The sequence below is a fragment of the Dromiciops gliroides genome, chromosome 1, assembly GCF_019393635.1.
Source record: "Dromiciops gliroides isolate mDroGli1 chromosome 1, mDroGli1.pri, whole genome shotgun sequence".
Taxonomy (NCBI): Eukaryota; Metazoa; Chordata; class Mammalia; order Microbiotheria; family Microbiotheriidae; genus Dromiciops; species Dromiciops gliroides.
The window spans coordinates 241722904-241735731 of record NC_057861.1 but is presented as its reverse complement, the minus strand read 5'-3'; the positions used below and the strand labels follow the sequence as shown (position 1 = coordinate 241735731).

At 38.8% G+C, this 12828-nt stretch overlaps 1 protein-coding gene across 3 annotated transcripts in view; it reads left to right on the top strand.

Annotated features, from left to right (window-relative positions):
- KCTD1 (potassium channel tetramerization domain containing 1) overlaps nucleotides 1-12828 on the top strand; it is a 259929-nt gene that overhangs the window by 187149 nt on the left and 59952 nt on the right. For all 3 annotated transcript variants that reach the window (XM_043976323.1, XM_043976324.1, XM_043976325.1), the window contains exon 2: nucleotides 7775-7953. In XM_043976323.1, the coding sequence (XP_043832258.1) occupies nucleotides 7775-7953 (179 nt within the window). The remainder of the gene's footprint in view (nucleotides 1-7774; nucleotides 7954-12828) is intronic.

Here is a 12828-nt window from a genome sequence, read left to right as displayed (position 1 = left end):
AACCGATTTAATCTCAGTATCACAGGATTTCAGAGTTGTCAGGGAGCTCAGCAGCTGTCAAGTCCACCCCATACCTGAAAATAACATTGCACTGCAAAAGCCCTTGCCTGGAGACTTCTCTAGTGAAGAGGGACTCACTGCCTCCCAAGGCAGCCCATTATGCTTCTGGAAACCTTGACTTGTCAAAAGATTTTCCTTATATTCAGGAGGAATGAAAAGTCAGCGATGTCTCCCTGAAACTGGGTGACTGCCGTGAAGAGTGATCCCTTGAGTAGAGAGAAGGAGAAATTCAAAGTGGGTTTAAGGCAGGAATTCTTATCCTAGGGAAAGAGGGGGTCTGAAAACTTGTTTTAAAAAAAACCCAAAACTTTGATAACTGTATTGGGGGAGTAGGGGGGGGGGGCAGTGAGGTTTAAGTGACTTGCCCACAGCTAGTAAGTGTCAAATGTCTGAGGTCGGATTTGAACTCAGGTCCTCCTGAATCCAGAGCAGGTGCTTTATTCACTGTGCCACCTATCTGTCCCACTGTATTTCAATATAATTGATTTCCTTTGTAATTTTTATGTATATTGTTTTGTTCATTTAAAAACATTCTGAAGAGTCCATAGGCTTCACCAGACTGCCAAAAGGGTCCCTGATACACAAAGAGGTTAAGAACCCCTGATTTACTGGAGCTTTACTATAAAGCGGCAGTCATCAAAACTATCTGGTACTGGCTAAAAAATAGAGTGGTAGAGCAATGGAATAGGCTAGGCACAGGAAACGCAGTAGTAACTGACACTAGTAATGTAGTGTTTGATAAACCCAAAGACTCCAGCTTCTGGGATAGGAACTCAGTATTTGACAAAAACTGCTGGGAAAACTGGAAGATAGTATGGCAGAAATTAGGCATAGACCAACATCTTACACCTTATACTAAAATAAGGTCAAAATGGATACATGATTTAGACATAAGAGGTGATACCATAGGTAAATTAGGAGAGAAAGGAATAGACTACCTTTCAGATCTTTGGAAAGGAAAACAGTTTATGACCAAACAAGAGATAGAGAATATTATAAAATTATAATATTCTCTATCTCTTGTTTGGTCATAAATGGATGATTTTGATTACATTAAATTAAAAAAATTTTGTACAAATAGAAGCAATGCATCCAAAATTAGAAGGGGGGGGGGCGGCTAGGTGTCGCAGTGAATAAAGCACCGGCCCTGGATTCAGGAGTACCTGAGTTCAAATCCAGCCTCAGACACTTGACACTTACCAGCTGTGTGACCCTGGGCAAGTCACTTAACCCCCACTGCCCTGCAAAAAAACCAAACAAAAACAAAATTAGAAGGGAGGCAGAAAGCTGGCAAACAATTTTTATGGCCAGTACTTCTGATAAAGGCCTCATCTCTAAAATATATAGGGAACTAAATCAAATTTATAAGAATCCAAGTCATTCCCCAATTGAGAAATGGTCAAAGGATATGAACAGGCAGTTTTCTGATGAAGAAACCAAAGCTATCTATTCCCATATGAAAAAATGCTTTAAATCTCTAATGATTAGAGAGATGCAAATTAAAACAACTCTGAGGTACCACCTGACACCTATCAGATTGGCTAAAATGACAAAAAAGGAAAATAATAAATGTTGGAGAAGTTGTGGAAAAATTGGAACACTAATGCATTGTTGGTGGAGCTGTGAACTGATCCAACCATTCTGGAGAGCAATTTGGAATTATGCCCAAAGGGCTATAAAGCTGTGACCCTTTGACCCAGCAATACCACTTTTGGGTCTTTTCCCCAAAGAGATCATGGAAAGAGGAGAGGGACCCACATGTACAAAAAATATTTATAGCTGCTCTGTATGTGGTGGCAAGGAATTGGAAGTTGAGGGGATGCCCATCAATTGGGGAATGGCTGGACAAGTTGTGGTATATAAATGCAATGGAATACTATTGTGCTATAAGAAACGATGAGCAGGAGGAGTTTAGAGAAACCTGGTGGGTCTTGTGTGAGCTGATGATGAGTGAGATGAGCAGAACCAGAAGAATATTGTACACAGTATCATCAACATTGAGTGTTGACCTACTGTGATGGACTATATTCTTCTCACCAATGCAATGGTACAGAAGAATTCCAGGGAACTCATGATGGAAGAGGATCTCCAAATCCAGGGGGAAAAAAAAGAACTGTGGAGTATAAATGCTGAATGAACCATACTATTTCTTTTGTTTTTGGTGCTGTTGTTTTTCTGTTTTGAGGTTTTTCGTCATTGCTCTGATTTTTCACTTATAACATGACTAATGCAGAAATATGTTTAATGTTATTATGTGTGTGTGTATGTGTGTGTGTATATATATATATATATATATATATATATAAAACCTATATCAGATTACCTGCTGTCTAGGGGAGGGGGGAGGGAGGGGACGGAGGGAGAAAAATCTGAAATTGGGAAGCTTGTATAAACAAAAGTTGAGAACTATCTTTACATGTAACAGGGAAAAAATACTTTATTAAAACAAACAAATAAATAAATAAATTGACATGCTTGGAGCCTTGAAAAAAAAAAACAACCCTGGTTTAGGTAGTAAGATAACGAGCTCTATTTTGTGGAACAGGGTTCCAAATCCTAAATTCAAATCTGACCTCCGACACTTAGCTATGTGATTATGGGCAGGTCGCATAACCCCATTTGCCTCAGTTTCCCCATCTGTAAAAAGAGCTGGGAAAGGAAATGGCAATCCATTCCACTATCTCTGCTAAGAAAACCCTTAATGGGGTCATGAAGAGTCAGACACAACTGAAAAACGACTCAACAGTAACAATAAATGGAATGGTCAGATATGTTTAACAGGAAGTTGACTCGAGCTCAGGAAAAGGGTTAGGGCAAGAGATACAGATTTGGGGGTTATATCTTCATAAACATAAATAAACCAATAAGTACTGATGAAGTAGCCAGTGAAGACTGGGGAGAGAGGGAGAGAGAGAGAACACAAACATGCAGGGCAGAGCCTAGGACAGACCCTAGGATGGGGGAAATGGAGTAGAAGGTCAGATTATCGAACAAAGGAGGCCAAGGAGGAGTGGTCAGACTGGAGCAGAACCAGGAGAAAGCAGTGTCTTCCAAGCCAAAGAAGAAAAGTGTCCTGAAAGGGTCAAGAGGGTTGAAGACTCATAAAAGGCTATCACATTTAGCAATTAAGAGATTGTTGGTTACAATGACCAACCACAGTTCAGAGGACTCATGACGAATATGCTCCTGACTCTTGATAGAGAGGTGAAAGACTCAGCATGCAGATTGACACATATATTTTATTTTATTTTTGTTATTTTTGATGTTTTGGAGAGGCAGTGAGGGTTAAGTGACTTGCCCAGCGTCATACAGCTAGTTAGTGTCAAGTGTCTGAGGCTGGATTTGAATTCAGGTCCTCCTGAATCCAGGGCGGGTGCTTTATCCACTGCCACCTAGTTGCCCCCGTTATTTTTGGACAAGGCCAGTACAGGAAATTGTTTTACTCGACTATAATTGTAACAGGGGTTTTGTTTTTCTTGGTGGAGTGGGAGATGGAAAGGAGGGAATGCAGATCTTCATGTAAATAAAATGAAATTGAATTTTTTTTTGGAAAAGAGGTTGTTAGTAACCTTGGAGAAAAGAGTTTCAATTGAGTGGTGAGGTATGAAGCCAAATTAGAAGGGATAGAAAAGTTAATGAGAAGCAAGGAAGCAAAGATAAGAATAGCCAACTTAAAAAAAATAATTTGGCTGTGAAAAAGCAGAAAGAATTAGGAGAGTCTGAATGGGTGTCAGGGTCAAGTAAAGGTTTAGGGTTTTTTAAAAAATGTTTTTAAAGGTTTGGGGTTAAGGGAAAAGACCTAGGTATAAATCCCAACTTCAGCTTTTACTAGATGTGTGACCACAAGCAATTACAACATCTCTAAGTCTCCATTTCCTTGACTATAAAATAAGGATTCATATTTGCATTATCTACTTCACTAGTGAGGTAACTATTCTGTAAACCATAAAGTGCTACATAAATGTCATCCATTAGGTCTTAATTCTTGTATATTTAACTCACTTCTTTCTTTTAAAAGTCACAAATGATCTGAATATTGAGGAATGAATGATTCAGGCAAAGTTTGGAAAGGAGACTACTAAATGTCTTTCCCCCCGAAATGTTAGAATTTTTTAACATAAATTATTGTTCATCTAACCCAGGGATTTTCAAAATGATTCGTAATAATGATGACAATGGTGATAGCTAGCATTTATATGGTGCTTCCGGGTTTATAAAGCTGTTTACAAATATTATCTCTTTCTATCTTCACAACCAGTAGGTAGGTGTTGCCATTATCAGCCTTCTCCTCCTGTATTATCCCCAAGGGAAAGAAAAGTCGTCAAATTTCTGTCTGCGATGCCAGAATAGTGATACCTTTTCCAAGGAGTGGGGAAAAGACTATTGGAGATGTTCTGACCCACTACCAATGTGGCAGATGTGTGCTTCCGGTTTTTTTTCCAGTGGTGTTGATGGCTCCACATTCTTGCTGGCCAGCACAGTCTAGATCTTTGGACAGCTTTCCTGTTTAAAATGACCAAGGGTGTGTCCATCTATGTGGCATGAGATGGTGATGGGGGCGAGTGGTGAGGGAGACAAAGTAAAAACCTGTGATACAGTTGCCCTGGACTCCACAGTTTTCTACTGCCAAAGTTGACCATAGTACCCACAGGGGCAGCTAGGTGGCACCGTGAATTAGGGCACTGGCCCTGAAGTTGGGAGGATCTGAGTTCAAATCCCACCTCAGACACTTAATAGCGGTGTGACCCTGGGCACACTGCCTTTAAAAAAAAAACACATTGGGGGTGGCTAGGTGGCACAGTGGATAAAGCACTGGCCGTCGATTCAGGAGGACCTGAGTTCAAATCCAGCTTCTGACACTTATGAGCTGTGTGACCCTGGGCAAGTCACTTAACCCTCATTGCCCTGCAACACACACACACACACACACACACACACACATTGGGGGCCATCCTGATATATATCTTGCCACTGGACCCAGATGGCTTTGGAGGAGAGAGTGAGGTTGGTGGCTTTGCACAGCCCTCCCTCAGTTAAATCCAGTTCACTGTTAGTCAGGATGATGTCACGGTCCTCTTCAAGAAGGAAGAACAAACAATTACAATAGGACCCAAATGACCCCATAACCCCCACCCTGTGACCATTGGAGATTCCACTAGCAAAATGCAGGTACCTCTAAAAGGAGTAAAACCTCAAGCCCCTTCAGCTGTTCTCAGCTTCAGGCTCTGAAGCACTGGGACATAGGATAAAGGGACGAGAGAGAGAGAGAGAGAGAGAGAGAGAGAGAGAGAGAGAAGGATGGGGATGGAGGGAGATGGGAGAGCACCAGTTTGCCCCACTGAGGTCAGGGGCCACTGTGGAACTTGCTCATTAACCCTAGGAATTCATAGGCCTTTCTTTGAGAAGCACCAGTCTAATTTTAGGCTTTGGAGCGTCCGTGTATTTATGATTTACAGCCTAAATGGCCTATAGCCCAAGAAATCCGGAACCCTTCAGGTGATCTGCTACGCTTTAAATTCTTCCCCTTCTATATAGTCCTTGCGGTGTTATAGCTTCACTGAATGAGGTCACAGTCTAACTACAATATTAACCCTGCAAATCTGTTCATTTTCTCCTGAGCACCCTCAGGCAGGATATAGAATGTGTCCAATTGAAAAACTATTACAGACTCCATGGTGCTGTGGTGTGTTCAGTCGTAACGTGTGTGTGTGTGTGTGTGTGTGTGTGTGTTTCTCAGCCACAAAATCACTCTCCAAAAGGAAGTAAGGTAGCATATGTTTTATGTTTCCATTTTAAGAAGAAAAATTTAAAAACATTTTCCAAATGCGACTTTTCTCTTTGTGTTTCTTTTCTTTAGCTGTTTATTTTTACATTTTCTACCAATTCTGTGTCTTTGTTTCCTATTTCCTCTTACCCACCACCTCATTAATTCCTCTTCTTTTACTATTTGTTGGCCCTCTTCAATCCAGCATATAGAACACAGATGGTAAACCGTGTGTACAAAAGCCTAATCACTGCTCCATTCATGGGAGCGGCTAAGTGTTCTAAGAAGCATGTGTATTCCACATCATGCCTGGACATGTGGTTAATGCTAAGTTTTCCAGCAGTTGTGCCCCAGGTAGCTCCTAAAGCAGTTCCAGATCATAAAACGGATGATGTTTTGCAAATCTGTATTTTATCACACTGGGTTTTATGAACAAAAGCTAGATAACTTCCTCCCTTACGATCCCTATCAAAAGCATTTCTTAGCCGTTTACTATGCCTTATCGCTGTATCTGACCCACATTGTCTGCCTATTCCAAGGAGCATTCTCTGTCTCTAAGTCTGTGACTATATTTGAAACCTTCATCTTTAAGAGACCATGCATTAAATACTCTCAATTTATTACTGGGATGGAGATTTAAGTACTGGGCCCCTTCAGTGAATAACTATGTGCCAAACACCTGACTTTAGCTTTCTTTGTAAGTTGTGCTTTCATTTAAAAGCAGTGAAAAATGTTCAAGAGGCATTTAAAATATTTGGATCATCCACTTGGGAAGGAAGCAACATTTCAGTGTCTCAGCAATACTCTTTTCTTAATCCCAACAACCCAGAAATGTTCTGGCTACCAGGACCAACTGTCCTGGGTCCTGTTTTATAGAAACTAAATATGTTTGCCTTTATGACATTATACCTGTTCCTATATGACGAAACATTTGATGCCTCAGCATCTACTTCTGTTCTTTTGAAGCTTGATTTCCTTAATAAGAAGTTATTTATGTACATATCCTAGTCCTTCACATATGCCTCTCAAGGACACATTTATCACTTGGGGTATCATTTGTTTTGTTTTTCACAGAAAATGTTTTGGTTATTTTCATCACGTCACACATAGAGAATAAGGTTGGGCAAATAGTTAAAAAAAAAAAAACCAAAAACAATAGGGATAGATGTGGTTGGTTAAAAATAAAGTCTTGGCTTTATTTTCAGTTACTTTAAGTACCTGAACAACTTAAGTAGTTTATTTGACGCCTGTTTTTTGTTTTGTTTTGTTTTGTTTTGTTTTTGCTGGGCAGTGAGGGTTAAGTGACTTACCCAGGGTCACACAGCTAGTAAGTGGTAAGTGTCTGAGGCTGGATTTGAAGTCAGGTCCTCCTGAATCCAGGGCTGGTGCTTTATCCACTGCACCACCTAGCTGCCCCTTGACTCCTGTTTTGACAAAAAGAAATACAAGAAAAGAGTCTGTAAAATATAAGGGCTAAAGGTTTGTATGCATCTAGTCTAACTGCACATCAAAGAGAAATCATGGACATTTTAATTTAAATGCTTATTGGTTTAGACTTTGATTATCCTTTAATTTAAAGTGATTAGTGATTCTTCAAGTGAAGTTACCCATTGTTAAATGTAAGCCAAATTCATTAGTATAATGGACCCTCCTATTTCTCATAATTATCTGAAATAAATATTAGTTAAGAACAAATCTTTATTATTGAACATGTAAAAGTTTCCTTTCTTTTGTCAGTTAAAGCATTTATTTTTCTGTCATTCATTATAATAGAAATGAGAACTAGTGAGATTTTAAAGATTCACTGGCTTTCAGATTTTAACATATAAAGAATGTCGGCTTTAGTCATTGACTTGTTCACTATGTTGTGTATATTTTCTTTTTTGCCATTTAAAAAAAAAAGAAAGAAAGAAAAAAGAAAAATGTCTAAACTTGCTTGTCTCTCCGTAGGACAGTCGGCCCAATATGTCAAGACCTCTGATCACTAGATCCCCTGCATCTCCATTGAACAATCAAGGCATTCCTACTCCAGCACAGCTCACAAAATCCAATGCACCCGTCCACATTGATGTGGGTGGTCATATGTATACCAGCAGCTTGGCCACACTCACCAAATACCCTGAATCAAGGTAATTTGCAAACTGCAAAGTCAGTCGAAAAAGTGTATGCATTTGGTAATCTAACTGTTTTTCTCGTGGCCAGATACAGTGGAACTCCTTTATAATACTGCTTTTGGGGAAGAGGATTAACAATTATCATATAGACTCTGCATAATAACAGATTTTTAATGCGTCCAGTTTTGTTTCAAGGGCCATGAATTGACCCCCAGTATATCCAAATCCATATTATGATGAACTACGTTATGATGGAGTTCTACTGTATTTAGCTTTTTTCTAAAGAGCTTCATATTTCTGAATGTATTTCCAAAGGAAGTGCTATTTCTTTGATTTTCCTTCCTTCTATCCTCTCTAAGACACAATTCCTTATCAAATACCTGTACTTCTCCAGCCAGGTAGTTGGTTCATGAATACAGTAGGTAACTAGACTGCAAAATGGAAAAGGGAGATACAGTATTTTTCCAGTGAGGGAGGATTTTTCAGGACACCATGCAAAAGTCTTGGAACACAAGGCAATCTTGCAAAAATGGTCACAGATTCTGAACAGCTCAAGTAAAAGAAGTATTTGCAGGGGGAGGGTTGTGTTAAATCTGGCACTGCAAATGCTTGTGGGATTTTTTTCCCCCTCAGTTCTATTGGAATCACAAAGAAGGGATTCACTTTTGCTCTGGGACATCTACTCATGGTCTTGCTGGCCACTCTGGCTCTCTGCTCTGCTTCTTCAGAACAACAGCTCTTTGCTAGTCCTGTTAGTTGATGAGTAGGAATGAACTGACATGGGGCTACATACTTCCTATTTCTGTTCCTACTTGTAGAAAATAACAAGAAATTGTCTGGTTTCAAAAGACTTCTTAAGAGAGGAGGGGAATGAGTCTTTTCAAAAGGGACCATCTAGCCTCACATCATCCCAGAAACTTGACTAACTCCCTGACATACTCTTTAGTATCTATGTTTATAAATGTGTAATTACCGTATCAGTCACTGAACAGCATTATTGACTGAGTACTTTTCCCTGGAGCACTGAGCTATATGCTGTGGTCTGTTACCAGTCATGATTACATTTTTGCACATGTAAATACTTGTGTCTAGGAAAGAAAACTTTAAAAAAAAATACTACATACTTCAACTAATGAAAAAATCAGTGGTGCTTTTGCAGATAAACACCGAATACCAGGGAGAGAAGAAAAGGTCCCACATCAAATGTGTCCAAAAGCCATGCATTTTCTAAGCTAGTCTAGCAAGATGAGCTGGCATAGTCTATTGTAGCAGCCATTTCCTTGGGTTTGTTTTTTAAACTCTTGATATATGTTACATTAATGATCACATGTTTATATATAACAAGATAACAATTTTCTTCTGATCCTTATTGTTTTTTAATTGGTTGTGATTCTTCCGACTGATGAACCTTCTATCAGCTAATTTGCTCTTTGGGAAGATTACTCCTATCACTTAGTTTTCTTTGGCACTGGTGAAAAATTGGAGCATTTATTGCTGGGTGTTTTGTTTTGGGTTTTTTGCCAGTTTAATTATTTCAGAATTATTAAATATTATCAGATAGCATTGTTATTCCTGTGGTGCCTTCTCTGAAGGTCTGGTTCCTCACCAACCCACTGGTTTATAGATGATCTCAAGAGTTCTTCATCTCTTACTCAAAACCCCGAACAATGGCAGCTGTTCTCACAGGTTTAACTCCCATCTCCATCAAGGTGACACACTTGATCCACAGTGGATCAAGATGTCTCAAAGACATCTCGACCTGCTATACAGCTTCACCAGTTTGGTTGGAAAATACCCGAGCTACCCATCTTCTTTTCACAATCTTTCTCCAGTATTTCCCTTCCTTGTCACAGTGGGTCCTACCCCGTGAGCCTCTGAGTTATCCTTTTTTCATTCCTCCTCTTGCCTTGCCATCGAGTTCATTGCTAAGTCCTGCTATTTTTTTTCTTTCAGGTTTTCTACTAAGTGCCAAATAGCTCCCTTATCTTTCTTTTTAAAAAGAATTTTAGATAATGATTGTTAGCAATAATGAACATCAATACAGCCAACTACGCTTACATTGCAACTAATGCATTTACATAGATGCAATCCATCCTGTAAATTGTCATTGTCATAACTTATCTTTCACTCCCTCCCTTCAGCATTCTCTGTGCATCCACTGTGATTCATTTTTCCTCATATATGCTCATAGTTATTATGTGCTCTTTTGCTCTGATTCTTTTTTTCTTTGTATCATTTCATAAAGGCCTTTAAACATTTCCTTATTCCTCATACTTTCTCATCTTGATTGTAGCATAGCATCCTATTAAAATTTGTTTAATCATTCTCCTACTATTGTGGATTTAGGTGGCTTCTTGGGTTTTTTTACATTGCAAATTATGCTGTTATAAACATCTTTGAAGAGATTGATCGTTTAAACAACATAACACAGGGCATATTCCCAACCACGTAGAGTTATTTGGGTCGAAGGATATGATTATTTTTGTAACTTTTTCTTGCATATTGCCAAAATAATCCCCCCAAAAGATTCTACAAGTTTACAATAATTCCAGGAATGCACAACTTTTTTCTCTGTAACAACACAACCAATAGTCTCAATGTTCTTCATGATTTTTGTCAATTTAGTAGGTAAGGTGGTACCTCAAACTTGTTAGTTTGTATCTTTCATTATTCATGAAGTTGTACATTTTTTCAAATGATTGTTTACAATTGGTTTTTCCACTTCCGAAAATGTTCTCTCCAAGAACTTTAGAGAAAACTGGAAAACAGTTTGGCAAAACTTAGGGTCAGACTAAGCAGCATCTTATATACCATGTGCAATAAGCTCAAAAAAGGTGACTTGAATATTAAAGATAGCACCACAAAAAAATGAGAAGAGGACAAGATCAGTTACCCGTAATGATGGCAAATGGTAGAGTTCTTAACCAGATAAAACAGAGATTACAAAAAAAGATAATTTTAGTTGCATGCCATTGAAAGGTGGTGTGTGTGTGTGTGTGTGTGTGTGTGTGCGCGCGCGCGCGGCACACAAACAAAATCAATAAAGCTAAGAAAAGAAACCACAAATTAGAGGACAAAATCCTTACATAAAATGTCTCTGACAAGGGTCCGATATCTAAGACTTAAAGGGAATTAACACAGATCTATAAGAAGCCATTTTCCAATGAATAAATGCTCAAATGATATAGACAAACAGTTCTAAAAAGAATTTTAAACTATCAAGAACCATTGCTCTAAATCACTACTAGTAAGAGAAATGCAAACAGAACAAGTCTGTAGTTTCACTTCACACCCCACAGATTAGCAAAGAATTCAAAAGATGCTGGAGGAACTGTGGGAAGATAGGCACATGACACTGTGGGTGGAGCTGTGAATTGGTCCAGCCATTCTAAAAAATAATTTGGAATTGTCCTAAGAGCATGGCCAAAAATGCCCATCCTTTTGACATAGAGATCCTAGTGCTAGGTATATATCTCAGGGAGATAAAAGAAGGAAAGGTTCTATATGCACCAAAACATTTATAGCACTTTTTATGGTGGCAGAAAAATAGAAACAAAGTGGATAGGCACTCATTCGAGAATAGCTAAACAAATTGTAGGACTTAAATATAGTTCTATGTTACTCCTATATAAGAAATGAGTGTGGAAAATTCAAAGAATCCCTGGAAGATTTATATGAACCTAGACATAGTAACATGAGTAGATCCAGGACAAAACTATATACAATAATTACAGTAATGTAAACAGAAAGAACAAATATAACAACAAAAACTCCGAATAACGATGGATAAATGCAACTTCTAATCATTGCAAAGTTGGGGGACTATGGATAAAGAATATTGCATATACTACCAGACACTATAGATATGTTGGCTAATTCTGTCTAATTTTTTTACCCTATTTCTTTTATATCTTTTTTTTTTAAGGGGAGGGGTCTTTTCTGGTTGAAAGAATGGGGAAGAACATCCTTGGAAATGAATGTGATGTCAAAACAAAAGTAGCAACAAAAATAAGAAAAAAAACCATTTTGTTTGTTTTTGGTTTTTTTGCAGGGCAATGGGGGTTAAGTGACTTGCCCAGGGTCACACAGCTAGTAAGTGTCAAGTGTCTGAGGCCAGATTTGAACTCAGGTATTCCTGAATCCAGGGCCAGTGCTTTATCCACTGTGCCACCTACCTGCCCCCCATTTTTTTTAAAAAAGAAAATAACATCGTCCTTTCATGTTGGTTGATCATGTATCCACTGTAGATCAGGTTTCCCTTTTATTCTTTATTTCTATAGCAAGAGCCTTACTCTAGACAATATTTGTTATGCCTTTCCTCTGCTACCTTACTGGACTCCTTGCCTCCAATATCTCTCTATCAGTCAATCAGCAAACATGTATTAAGCACCTACTATGTGCCAGGCATTGTGCTAAATTCTGGGGATACAAAAAGAGCAAAGTTCAGTTCCTGCCCTTAAGGAGCTTATAATCCAATGGGGGAGATAATATGCAGACAAATATATACAAAGCAAGCTATATACAGGACAGATAGGAATTAATTAACAGAAGGAAAGCATTGCAATTAAAAAGAGTTGGGAAAAGCTTCCTGTAGAATGTAGGATTTATTAGAACTTAAAAGAAAGCCAAGGAAGTCAGTGGTCAGATTGGAGGAGAATGAGCATTCCAGGCTTGGGGTACAGCCAGAGAAAATGCCCAGAGCCAAGAGATCAAGCGTCTTGTTTGTGGAATAGCTGGGAGGCCGGTGTCACTGGATCTAAGAGGATGTGCTTGGTTTTTACTGCAATTGACACAGTTCTCCTTTCTACCCCTCATTCTACTCTATTCTAATTGTTTTCATGAATGGTGAGCAGTTCTAGCCTCTTCCCCTGACTGTACCACTGCTGGGTT